The sequence below is a fragment of the Hetaerina americana genome, unplaced genomic scaffold (assembly GCF_022747635.1).
Source record: "Hetaerina americana unplaced genomic scaffold, ioHetAmer1.1.p SCAF_8, whole genome shotgun sequence".
NCBI lineage: Eukaryota > Metazoa > Arthropoda > Insecta > Odonata > Calopterygidae > Hetaerina > Hetaerina americana.
In genome coordinates this window covers 38941779-38955435 of record NW_027287427.1, presented here as the reverse complement: position 1 = coordinate 38955435, position 13657 = coordinate 38941779, and the positions used below count along the sequence as shown (strand labels likewise).

At 34.9% G+C, this 13657-nt stretch overlaps 1 protein-coding gene across 1 annotated transcript in view; it reads right to left on the bottom strand.

Annotated features, from left to right (window-relative positions):
* btv (dynein cytoplasmic heavy chain beethoven) overlaps window positions 1–13657 on the bottom strand; it is a 135560-nt gene that overhangs the window by 80589 nt on the left and 41314 nt on the right. The window contains exons 23-28 of the mRNA XM_071596847.1: window positions 12409–12566; window positions 10832–10999; window positions 10124–10282; window positions 7524–7663; window positions 3934–4171; window positions 2531–2761 (exon numbers count right to left, since the gene is read on the bottom strand). Coding sequence (XP_071452948.1) covers window positions 2531–2761; window positions 3934–4171; window positions 7524–7663; window positions 10124–10282; window positions 10832–10999; window positions 12409–12566 — 1094 coding nt within the window. The remainder of the gene's footprint in view (window positions 1–2530; window positions 2762–3933; window positions 4172–7523; window positions 7664–10123; window positions 10283–10831; window positions 11000–12408; window positions 12567–13657) is intronic.

The window sequence follows — 13657 nt, the reverse complement described above, 5'->3', positions numbered from 1 at the left end:
TTAGGCACAAGGAATGACCGCGGGGAGAAAGCAGTTGAGTTCTGCAGGAGACAGGGGCTAGTCATCACCAACACTTGGTTTAGACACCACAAAAGATGCAGGTATACATGGAAAATGCCAGGTGACTAAGAAAGGTATCAGTTAGATTATATCCTGGTTAGACACAGGTTTAGGAACAGCGTGATAAATTCGCACAGCTTCCCGGGAGCGGATGCGGACTCTGACCACAATTTAGTTGTTATGAAATGTAGCGTCCGTTTCAAAAAGATAAGGCAGGGGCGGCGAGTTTGAAAATGGAATGTAGAAGCATTAAATGGTTTGAAAAGGAAGGAATACAAACGGGCGGTACAGGAAATCATGGAGGATGGTAAAGAGCTAAGTACTATCGAAGAAAAATGGGAAAGTTTCAAGAAAGGGTTGTCGAAAGCTGCAAAAGACACTACTGGAACCGTTAACGCTAAAAGGACTAGGAAACTATGGATCACGGATGAGATGATTACAAAGATGGATGAGCGGCGAAAATGGAAGAATGTAAACACAGAATTAGGCAAAATGAAGTACAAAGAATTGAACAATAAATTGAGGCGGTCACCAAATAAAGCAAAGGAAGCATGGTGGAAGACGCAGTGCGAGGATATGGAAAGTCTGCGGAGGAAGGGTGAAATTGGTGCGCTGTACAGCAAAGTTAAGTCGTTATCGGGAAGTAAGAAAGGAAGAGCTATGCTAACAGTTAGAGATAAGGTGGGTAAGGTAATAGTTGACGCAGGAAAGATCCAAGAGAGATGGAAGGAGTATATAGAAGAACTGTATAGTAAAGAACTTAGACCAACAAAGTTAGACATTGAAAAAGAAAATGACGTAGGGAAAGACAGCTTAGGTCCAGGCATACTAGACAATGAGATAGAAAGGGCATTAAGGGAGATGAAACTAAATAAGGCCGTGGGGGTGGATAACATTCCCGCAGAACTATTGAAATGTTTAGGAAAATGTGGAAGGAAGAGGCTCTATGGGCTTATTCGTAGTATTTATGAGGAAGGAATTTGGCCGGAAGACTTTGTGAGATCAGTTTTAGTTCCTATCCAAAAAAAAGTAGAGGCTGCATCATGTGAGGACTACAGGATGATAAGTTTGACATCACACGCAGCTAAAGTTGTTCTCAGAATCATAAACAAAAGGATAGAGAGTAGGGCAAATGATTACTTAGGGGATGATCAGTTTGGGTTTAGGAAGGGAAGAGGTACGCGAGATGCCATTGCAGTAATGAGATTATTAATCGAGAGGAATATAGAGTACAACCAGGAGGTATTTGCCTGTTTCGTAGATTTTGAAAAAGCATTTGATAGAGTGAATTGGGAAAAACTAATGAGTATAATGTAGAAAATAGGAATAGATTGGAGGGAAAGGAGGCTAATCCGCAACCTGTACATGTCTCAGACTGCTCAGGTACGAGTAGGGAACGGGGAGTCCGGATGGGCAGTGTTAGGAAGAGGTGTAAGACAGGGTTGCCCATTATCACCGTTGCTGTTCAACCTGTATGCAGAGGAAATGATCAATGATTAAAGAGGCATGGGAAGAACTGGAGGTAGGAATGAAAGTGGGCGGGGAATTCGTAAAATCAGTTAGGTTTGCTGATGACCAAGCTTTAGTTTCTCAGTCAGCCAAGGGGTTGCAAGCATTGCTGAGTGAATTGGAAATTCAGTGCGACAGGTATGGGATGAGAATCAATATTAATAAAACAAAGGTTATGCATTTTTCTAGAAATAATAAGGCTAAGCTTAACATTACAATAGGAGGGCAAAAACTAGAGCAGGTAGAACAGTTTACGTATCTCTGTAGTGTTTTGGACCAACAGGGTCAAAGTAGTAGGGACGTAAGGAGAAGAATTGCGCTAGGCAAAGAGGCTTTCACAAGGAGGAGGGAGTTGATGACAGGGACGTTGAGTAAGGATATTAAGACTATGTACGGCGCGGAAACGTGGTCATTGAAGCAGGAGGATAGACGTAGACTGGAGGCTTTTGAAATGTGGGTTTGGAGAAGAATGGAGAAGGTGAAATGGACAGAGAAGAAATCAAATGAGGAAGTACTTGGTACAGTGGGCAAAGAGAGGGGTTTGTTGGGAGAAATCCTATGGAGGCAGGAAAAGTGGATGAAGGGGGTGTTGACCGGCAGTGGGATGTTGAAGACTGTGATAGAAGGGAGAATGTTGGGCAAAAGAGGAAAGGGGAGGAACAGGATAGGGATGTTGGATGGGATGAAGGGAGGAAGAAAGTACTCACAGATGAAGAGGGACCTGACATAGAGTAGGATGTTGTGTTTTGCTAGGGGTCACAGATTATTTAATTAGTAATTATGTCCATCCAAAAACCTACCTTAACCGGTATTACCGAAGAAAAAATAAAAATCTGTAAATGCTAATGGCATAACAACAGCACCACTTAAAGAACAGCAGAATCACTTAAACTGTAGGTTAACTAGAATACATTAAAACATAAACAAGTGATCTTCAAATGCAAAGGGACATGAAATATACCTCAATCTGACTGGAAACTTTTACATGGTTCTTGAGTTGGACGATTTCCCCTTCCTGAGATTTCATGGCAACAATACTTTGGCCACTTTCATCAAAAATCACTGAGTGAATCCCAGCAAATAATTTCTTCAGGTGAGCCTGGATGACCTTCTGTTTCATAGACTGTCCCAAAATTTCCAGCAAATCTTCATCGCCAAGGAAATAGAACCTGGGGAAGCATGAGCGCTTTTCCTGAAAATAATTTTAAAAATTGACAAAACTTACTAGGTGATGCTGAATAATAATGTACCAGCAAAGGTAATTTTCAAGTATAATTTACGGTGGTGCATTTGTGCATTTTTAATCAATTATTGTGCAGAGTTTAATTTCAATATGCAAAATCATATGGATATTTTTGGTGCCATCACTACAATTAAAATTAACATGTGAAAGCTTAAGATTTAAATTTCAGGACAGGAACCAGAAAGCCTACCTTTGCAAGCCTATGTGTCTGGGTTACTTGAAGTTTCAAAGATTTTAAGAGCATTATGGTCAATAAATACAATATATTACTAGTTTTCCATCTGGCTAGAGTTCAAACAGAAACCCTTTTGGCCAACGAGTGCAAAAAGAAAGTTGCCCTCTCATCCCACCCCTATTCTTCCCACTTCATTATCATTGGCCATTTATTGCTATCTTCAGAGGACAAAATTCTTACAGAATAACATATTGTTGGTTTTATAAATTTGGGACCCATGATTGGAACATAACTTATTTTATAGATGCCAATAATAAGTTCACAAAAGTATAATTCGCCTCATTTGATTCATGACATTATATCCAATCTGGAAATGTTGTAAAATAAAAAGAAAATAATGCAATCAAATCTTAAACGCAGCAAATTAATTTGAATTTTCTATTTCCTTCACTCAGACATGATTTTTTTGTTTCTTCCTTTAAATTGCAAGTTAATACTTATAACTCTTTCCTATTTTAATACCATTTTTTGAAATATACATATTTTAAAATATTAAAACATTTTTAATAACTTGTGAAATTTAAAAAAGGAGAAGTGAATAAAAGGATTTACAAGACTATTGCAAAAATTAAAAACAAAGTTTTTATTTTATCTTAAAGCAGTATTGATCCCCAAAGTGAGAGCCACTAATAAATGTGCAGCAGTCAACAACTTTCCACCAGGGACATAACTGAAAATTTATACCAAACATATATTTGGTGTCTAAAAACAAATTGAAGTATGGATTCCAAAAGTAAATTGTGGATGCAGGTGCAAATGTACGAGAGGAAAATGACTGCAAGATATCAAAATGCATTTTATGACTTAAAATTAGTAAAATCCAATTTATCTCTGTTGTGCCGATCAAAATAAGAGTGCTATCCATAATTTTAAGTAAAATTTGCACCTCAAGGAATTCATTCAAACTTCGCTGGCAGCGTGCCAATTGATCAACCAAAGAAGTCAAAACTTGTCGAAGACCAGGAATGCGACAGAGAGTTGACACTCGAGTACCTCGGCTACCTCCAAAACCTTCCTGAGCTAACTCCTTAGCAACCCATCGAAAATCTGAATCAATTCGACTGAATCGTGCACCTTCACTAGCCAAAACACCACTGCCAAAAATTGGTTCCAAATACAACCACCTGTCAAAAGATTTATTAATGATTAACAAAATTATGACTCTTACTATTTGGTAGCTCAACAACAAAAATTTAACACCTATGATAGGAGATATTAAAGGAATTCTATCACAAATGGCAAACTCAAGTCATTCCTATCATGTATTATTTCAAAAATAATGCCCTTAATCTATTATTCCAGAAATTATTATTCAAATTCAATATTTATCTAACCGACACATGCGTCATTAATTAATGCGAAAGTCCAATTCAGTGATTCAGGGCTAAAACCACAAAAAACTGACTAAGCATTAAAATTATTACTTAGTTAAATATTTGTGGCAATGATTGGACCTTTGGTTTGAAAAACCTCAAAACTCCGACTAAAGGAAATATCAAATCATATTTTATGCATTTATATTACTCTTATTGGATGCAGTCATCATTTTTGCAATAAGTACAAATACATTTAGAACCATATTTATAAAAAATGAAAGATTTCCATTATTAATTATCTTTTACAGGACAGCAGAGAAATGAAGTTGAAACAAGATGTTTCCTCCCACCTATGCCAAATCTGCTTCAAACCATTTTTTTGATGTAATATTGTACATCTCTAAAACAATAATGAGGTTGTTGGTGATTTCCTCTCGGATACCTCAGCACTAAATGTATGTGACCAAGTATATAATGGACCTGGTTTCTTTGTAAATGCCTTTTATTTTTTCAAAAATTATCTAATTAACCTAAAAATAATTAGGATTAATCAATCATTTCAAATCTGATTCTCACCCCCACATTCTATGGCATGCCATTTTTATTCCAGATACATAACCATATTATCTCATTAACCACTGTGGAAACATTTGCCTTGGAATGACCAAATAAATTATCTTTGGGCAACCACATGGTAAATGAACTTATTATTCTTCAATTTTGATTCCATAATTCTAACTAAATTGCGGTTAATGTTTCAAAAAAGATTATGAAAATATTGTCAGAATTCATGATTATCCATAATGATATCAGTGTCCAGCAACTTTAAAGTAATGCATGTATGATCTGTGAATAGGATTGATCTTAAAGTCAACCCAATAGCACACCAAAGTCCTCACTTACATTCCTAATTACCCATTTTTCTCTTAAATTGGATAGTAAGCATTAAACATACATACACAATCAGGCAAAAATTGTTGGGGGAAGAATAGTTTGATTGAAACTGATTAGATGCTCATTTCATACTGATTTTAATTTTTGCTCAATGGATACCTCTGGTGGCTCATATATCCCTTGGGATCCTGATAAACCTTATGATAGGTCATTAGGTTTCCCATAAGTCGAACTGCTAAAGTTGGCAAAACACCCATGCTCAAGGTTGGACTTAAAACCACAACCTTCGGTTTGGCAGGCAAGCAAGCTTATCTCCTGACCAACCCAGCAGACAATAAATGAATTATCATCAATTATTGATACCAATTAATGAATGAGGACATAATAGTATAATGACTTTTTGGGAATGATAAGGTATGTAGGATCTTCTAACTCCTTTCTTGCTGTCAACTTGGCAAACTGCCCAAATAGCTAAGCACAGCAAAACTCTTCTGATTCAAAGTCATCAGATATATTTAGCACTGGTGGCAGGTAGGCTGACTTTTACAGTAGCCAACTTTCCTCTCCATTGGCCGACAAATTCACTGACTCAAAAGAGCATTGATCTTGAAATACACTCAAAATTAAATCTCTGCATTAATGCTGAGAATTACTCACATGAACATCATAATAAAGTCAATTATATGGTATTCAGCTCAACTTGAAGAAACTTCATGATGAATTGTGAAAAAACTTAAAGAGCTCTTGTTACTTAAGTAATTAATTGTAATGAAAAGGCTAACAAGTATAAGTTATTAATTTGTGGATGGTTCTTGAGTGGAATTAAGGTTTAAAACCTTACCTCTGCAACCCTTTTGAGTATTCTGCTATCTCCCCTAATCCATATTAAGAGTTATATTGTTAAGAGATAGGCACTGGTAAAATAACTCACAATTAGGAGATCAATTGCTGAGAAGAGCAACATGTTACCAGAAAGAGAAGAAAGAGAGTAATAAGAAAGAATGCTATCTCTTTGGAATATTTTAGAAACCTTTCCTTAAGTAAGTTACTCAAATTAGGCACTCAAAATATGCATTAGAAAATGCATTATTAATCCTAACAATATATTCACCACCATATTCTTTGCATAGGTCCAGTATTATTACTGAATTACCAGAATAATGGTGCTGGTGATGGTACAATTGGGGAAAGCCTACCGTAACCTCCCATAGCACCAAGCAGGCAGCAGATTGATTTTTTCAATTCATTTCACAAGCATTAATGCATCTAAAACAGGAAGCTATCCATTGTAACACCTTATAGAAAACAAAAATAATTTCATTGATACATTAATACTTCAAGTGAAGAAATACAATAAAAATTCAATTAAAATGAAAAGACAGCATTATCTCTCCATCAAAATAAAGTTATCGCCACCGCTATCTTTAAATGATGATAAATTGAGCAGACATAGCCATCACTTTGTTGAAATAATTCATATTAAGAGTATATATGGGTAGCTTTGTTTCCATTTCCACACAATCTTTTATTTAACAGAACCAGTTTCACGGTTACACGCCTGATGATAATGTTGTAACATTGCAACTGGTTGTGCCAAATAAGAAGTATGGAAATGGACACAAATGAATTTATTTCTCAATTGAAATGAAGAGTTCAACTCATTTCCTAGTGATAAATGCTATAATAATTAACTGCTAAGAATTTGGAAAATATATTTTTAGGACACTTTTGATAGACTATTTTAAATTGGAATGCTTCTGCATTACCCCATGGGCACATTAAGGGTTCAGTGATTTCAAAGAAAGGGTTTTATGACTATCTTTTCACTAATGCCATTTAGCAAGTAATCCATTTTGTTTAGCATTGCCACACGATCAATATCCTCACCATGATCATAAACAGCCCTGATGGCTGACAAAGATCTCAAAATTTACTTTGCAATCATATCCTGTGTCATCTTGCTAGCAGTTAGTAGTGCTCATCATTCAGTAGGAAAACATATGAGGTTAAGAGGGCAATAGTCCCTTCTTTTACCCTCTAAGGAGTATACTTGGTCACAAATGGAATTTCCCTATTCTATGGGAGGCTGATATAACCTGCATATTTCAGATTTAACACTCTCATGAGAGCAATACTTTATTCACCACAACTAGTTATTTTCACAAGAGATGAAATAATTGCCATGAATTTTCATATCAGCATAGGTCCTCAGACTCCTGAACCCACCAGGCCAAGTTCCTGAAACAATGAATTAATATGCACTTACTTCCTTTGGATTATGGTCAGTTGATGCAAATAGTCATCTAAATCAGAAAGTCTTGATTCCCAAATGGTAACACGATCAGAGAATCCTTCAAAATTTGCACTATTCTTGACAGACTGCAGCAAGCACTGATGATCACCAACCTGAAAAAATTCCACGAAATTTTACATTGAGAGCCAAAAAGCAAAAGACTAAGCAGAAAGTATTTTAGCATCATTATTTCTCGTTTCAAAAAGTATTTTCAATTTTGTCAGTTTTTGGTCTTCATTATTAGCAAGCTTTACAAAGAAATCCTTCATAACCATAACAGCCCACTCAGTGGCATCATTGGTTTCACTGAGGGTTTTGATCTCTACTTAATTTCCTATTTAATATTCCAGGTTGTTTTCCCAGCTCTTGATGCCAACTTGCAATAATGAATGAGAAAGTCCCAGCTATTCAAAAAATATTGTTGACTCCTTGCTGGTATTTAGAGATTCTTTTTGTTAGTACTATATTATTTGATGGCATTTACAGATTCTGTAGGAATTTGAGGATGAATTTCTATTCCATAATGTTCATTTTCTGCAGCCCTTGATCACACAGTCCTACTTTCTCCAAACTATTTCCTAGGATATATAAGATTTGTAATTTCTGATAACTTATGATGCTGCAACATGATGAAATCCAGGCCAATGTGAATAAATTTTATGAGACAAACGGAACTACTCATTTCTTCTGAGTATCAAAGAATTCTAAAATGTGATGCCACAGATTATTAATCATTGGTCTATTACAAAAGTATAATAAAAAAGGCACCTACATGCAATTGCCTTTTGAGGACCATCCACACAAATGTATTCTTATAGATATCACAAAACTTAGTGGCACACAGCTGCAAAAACATGAAGTCAGAGAGGGAGATTTTAATGTACACAGTAATTATGAATGTTGAATTACTATACCTGCACATCAATACATATGCTGCCACATTCCTTTCATTCTTGCAGTTTTATTGTATCCTTTATAGCCATTATTCATATGTGTTAGTATTGGTATTATGGTTGTTTAGGTATTGGTATAAGTGGAAAAACCTATGTCAGATTAACTCAAAGTTTAACTTACAAAAATCAGATGGCTTATTTTCATTTACAAATTTCAAAACTTGTTTAATTCTCCTAGTGGATATCAATGTTATGCCTTTTGATTGTTGTTGTGTCATTATTTTTTCTATCATTTATATTTTTAATCAGCCCCCTTCCTGTATTTTTCAATGTTATATTTACATCAGTAAAAAAGGTTTTGAAGGATAGTTATCTGAAATGCACACAAAGTGTGAAAACAGCACTAAGCCATCGGACACCCATCCTTAATTGACTCCCGATGTGGAGATTGCTAGATGTTGATGAATACATTTTTGTGATCTAGTTACTCATTGTAATGAACATGTTGTTTACATAAAATTATTCATTTATATCATTCCTTTTTTATATGAGAACAAAACATTACGAAGAATAAAATTAGGATTATTTCCACCACATTCTTCTTGTCATTGTTTCGAACTTCAAAGACCAGTGAGGTGCATCATTAAGGATACTACAAATAAGAACTTGAAATAATCTTATAAAAAGAGATCTGCCATATTATAATTTTTCATATTGATACTTTATATCTTCGGATATATTTTATCATTTTTGAAGTGATTATTTTTATTTAACAATTATTCAGTACTTTTGCAATTTATAATATTCACTTCGAAATACATGAAACTTCAGTTAAAAGAATAAGATAAAGGGCATTTTGAACATTGCCAATTGAGATAGAAGCCTCAGACATCCTGTATGAGTATATAATTATGCATGTAGATACAATAAATTGTACTGGTACCACATATTAATACCCATTCCTCATTTTGGAAAAAGGGCAATAGCCTATTAATAACCATTATTATTATTCCACCGAAATGACCTCTGTGCAAGGATCACCAAGTTCTGCGAAACCTATTCCACAAAATTCCTATGGTTTATGCAGGTAAATATGTATGTCATGGAGTCATCTAAGCAGACCTGCATAAGAAGAGACCTCTACAAGTGGTACATGAAGATAGGTAATATGTCTTATTACCTCCTCCAACTATACACCAAGAAGAATAAGATCAGTATTGAGTGGTGGGGAAATGCCTTGATGGCCAGGTGCAGCAATGTAGCAGTATAATAAACCATCATCTTAAAGGAATATCACACCAAATCAAATTTATAAGATTAATGCAAATGCTTGCGGCAATTCCAATACAATCTCCTAAAACAGGGTGTTATGATGAATCCCAGTCAGGGTGCATGGAATGGAATGATAGAGAGAAAGTGAAATAGACATCAATAATAGGAGGTAAAGTTATGCATAGGTATGAATTCTCCACAGAAAAATAAACATTACTTGAACCTATCATCGGATTTTCATCTTACATGATGATATTTTTCCTTTGTGGCAGGATGGAGTCTCTACGTCTTCACATATTTTCTAAGTTCAATAGCACATGGACACAATGGTGTAAGGGAGTAAATCACATCACTTACTGTCAGGGCTAATGCTATTCAACATTTGAGCCTTTATCGATGATAACTTACTTTATTTAAGATGTCCTTGTAATCAGTAACAATATACACAGTCCTTCCTTGTGAATCTCTATGTTCAGTCAATGTGAATTTAGATTCCACGTCCCAAATATCCAATTCATTCAGGGCCTGCCTTATAACAATCTCACTAGCTGATCTTGCATTCAGTTCCTAAAAATAAAAACAATGATTTAAGCATTTAAATTTACAAATTATAATTGGCTCTTGTAACATAAACAATTAAGTTTTCAGGGTGGTAATAGTAATGAATGACTTCAGCATAAAAATGGTCATGCTTTCCACACGAAACTAACAGATAATATTCAACAAATAAATGTCCAACAAGATATCATTGATATAAATATTAATTAAGCAGATTCTTTCATCTGATCTTTTTACCAGCACTGAAGAATTGAAATAACCACCATAAATGATTACATGTTAAATATTTTTCTATGAACTACTACAAAGTATAACAATGAGGCATGCAAAATTCCTTATTCTGAAAATGTGTCAAAGATCAACTTTCATATTGTCATATTGAATTGTTTTGACACCATGACCAGCTCACCACATGTCGCAGCCCACCTAAGCATTAGCCAGTTCTATACTTTTCAATGAGTATGACCATTAACAGAATAGCCAGAAAATTTGTTATTCATTCATGCCTTTTCAAGCATTAAATTAAAGGAGTCTAATATACAAACTATGTAGCATCACCTTTAGGGTTTCTATGTGTTCAACAATTGCAAGCCTTGCATTTAAGAAATCACCAAATGTTATGGAATCTGCAGGTTTTTCCGGTATCCCAAGAATTTTCAGCAACTCATGCCAATGGCTGTCACTGAATGTTTCTCCTCTAATGTACTTAAGAAGTGGTATTATATCCTGTAATTGAAAAATTAATGCATAAAAAATAAATTTATCAGTATTTAATATCCTTTGTGATACTTACAAAGATGCATGATTTACCATAAGCTATCATTTGAATTAATATTTAAAACAAGAATTATCCTTACGACCAAAGATATTATATGGGAAGATAGTGCAGGAGTGATGGTTATTAAGACTGGTTGTCCTTCATAGCATGAAACACCAGGTTATCAGGTTGTGAGGGCCAAAATGAATGCCCAGACCTTCAGAATCTGAGGAGGTGAAAATCCATTTAAACCATTGGATTATGTTCATGAAATCCAAAAAACAAATGTTTTTTTTAGCTCTGAGCAAAAGTATACAACCTGTTTCTCTTGATGAAGAAACCATAGATCGTTGTTGTGTCTGGATACACTTGAAAATTTCCTCATTCCACAGACTGAAATTACTAAAATGAATTGCTTCATTACCAGCAAGATGGGACATTACCTAATTACTGGAAGTCTGGATAAGCTCTGAAGATTCAGGCAATACAGCAGAGAGTTACCAGTAATGAGCCATCACAACAGATAGTCGAGCTCAGAACAAGCAGAGGGAGACAATAAGATGTTTTTGTCATGTATGTTTTCATTCATATAAGTTATATGTTAATCCTAACCTGTCCACCCCCCCTGTACCTTGGCCCTTCGACCATCTCTTCTCACATCCTTCAATTGACCACCAATGACAGTCCATTCCCAAGTTTCCCCCTCCCTCTCATTTCCACCACCTCCCTTGATATTCTGGTGGTTGCATGCTATACTAACCTGATGATCCAAAAATAAGCATAACTCCTAGGTCATATAAGGTCAAGCCTAGTTCATATAAATAATTAATTTGTGGAAATGCACTTTTTGTTATATTTTGTGACCTTCAGTCCTTGATATGTGATGACCAGGACAGTGAATTGGTTGTGCAAGGCCAATTTCAAGGCCCCCACTTCCCAGATTTGATCCCTTTCGATTTTTTACAATGATATAATAATGCAAACACATATTCCCAAAACATTACAATACTATACCCCCTGAATACATCACAATAAATTCATAATCACATAAAAGACAATGCACAACATAGCAACACCTCATAAGGTCACATAACAAATCACCTTAGACATTGAAAACTTCTATAATCCACTGCTAATTTTGTATGAAATAGACTTTAAGTGGGTAGCTTACCAAATCACAATTGATAGTCACATCAAACTAAAATGACTAATGAAAAACTTAATGAATTTTGGCTTAAAATGACAGCTCTACTGATTCTGTATGCTATTTTTATAATATGCCTTTAAAATTGTACATTCCGTATTGAAACACCTAGTATTTATTCAAACATTATTTGGGAGCACACCTAAATTTGGGTTCAAATATACGAATTATTACCTTATGACTTTCAATTTCTTGATATATCCTAACAGTTAAAGATGTTGCACCACCTTCAGGCAAATCAAGTTTTTCACACCAATGAAGAAGGAATTCCTCAAATTTGTAGCACCTACTTCGAAACACTATCCATTCCTCCTCACCCAGCTTTTGGAGTCCTAAAATGATCAAAGAATTTAACAACCACTTGAAATTACACCAGGCATAATAAATAAATTTATAATATTAAAACAGACATGTTAAAATTATCCTCAACATTATCATCATATTAAATTTTAAATGTGCTCTACATAGGTTTGAGAGGTCAGATAACTTTTTAAGGGAGTAAAAGCATTTGTTTTCTCATTTTCCATAATAAACAGAATTTTCTGGAAATTCTAATAATATAACTTCTTTAATGTAAAAAATGGCTGAATAATAAAAAAATAAAGCTGTAGTCCAGTATATGACAGTTATCAGCTATTTTTCCCAATATTCATTATTTATCCAAATTGTCATTCATCTGTTTCTGTGATAGGCTATCCAGTGTCCAACAATATAATAACCAGTACATTTTCACTTAAAGGCTCCTCTTTTCTTATTAATATCTTGAATGTCACCAAGGTCTTCCTCCAATAGCCTATTTCTCCACCAACTTTGATTACTTTTAGTTTTTTTACTTTCCATAAAAGCCCACTACTTTCTGCACCTCTTCACTTCAGGAACTATTCTCAACTACATATATGTAAATGATTACACAGTGAATTTAAAACTTCACTCAGCTGCTAAAAAAATAGTATTTATGAAACAAATACAAATCATCAGTGAAAGAGTGTTAGTAATAGCCAACATGTGATAGCATTTAACAGCAAGAAAGCAAATAGAACACTCCCCACCCTAATCTCATGCTGTGCTTCAGGGCACAGGAGGCAGAGGAGGGGTTGACTTTTCTTACATCAGGGACTTAAGAGAAGGGCAAAGAGATAACGGAGGGCTTGAACCTATGCAAGAATCCTCTTTTTCAGTGGCAGTATCTGATAAAAAAATGTGGGCATGATATGGATGTTTATACAGTATTTTGAAACAACACAGTCACTTTAAAATACATTGTTGACAAAAAAATAAAAGAATTGAGTTCTTCACAACTTCATTCACATGTGGCAGAGTAATTTGCACACAAAAACAATACATACCTTCCAACCCAAACATTTTCTATATCTCACCGAGTAAAAGACAGAACTTCTTCCCGAAGTATTCCAAATATCCAAAT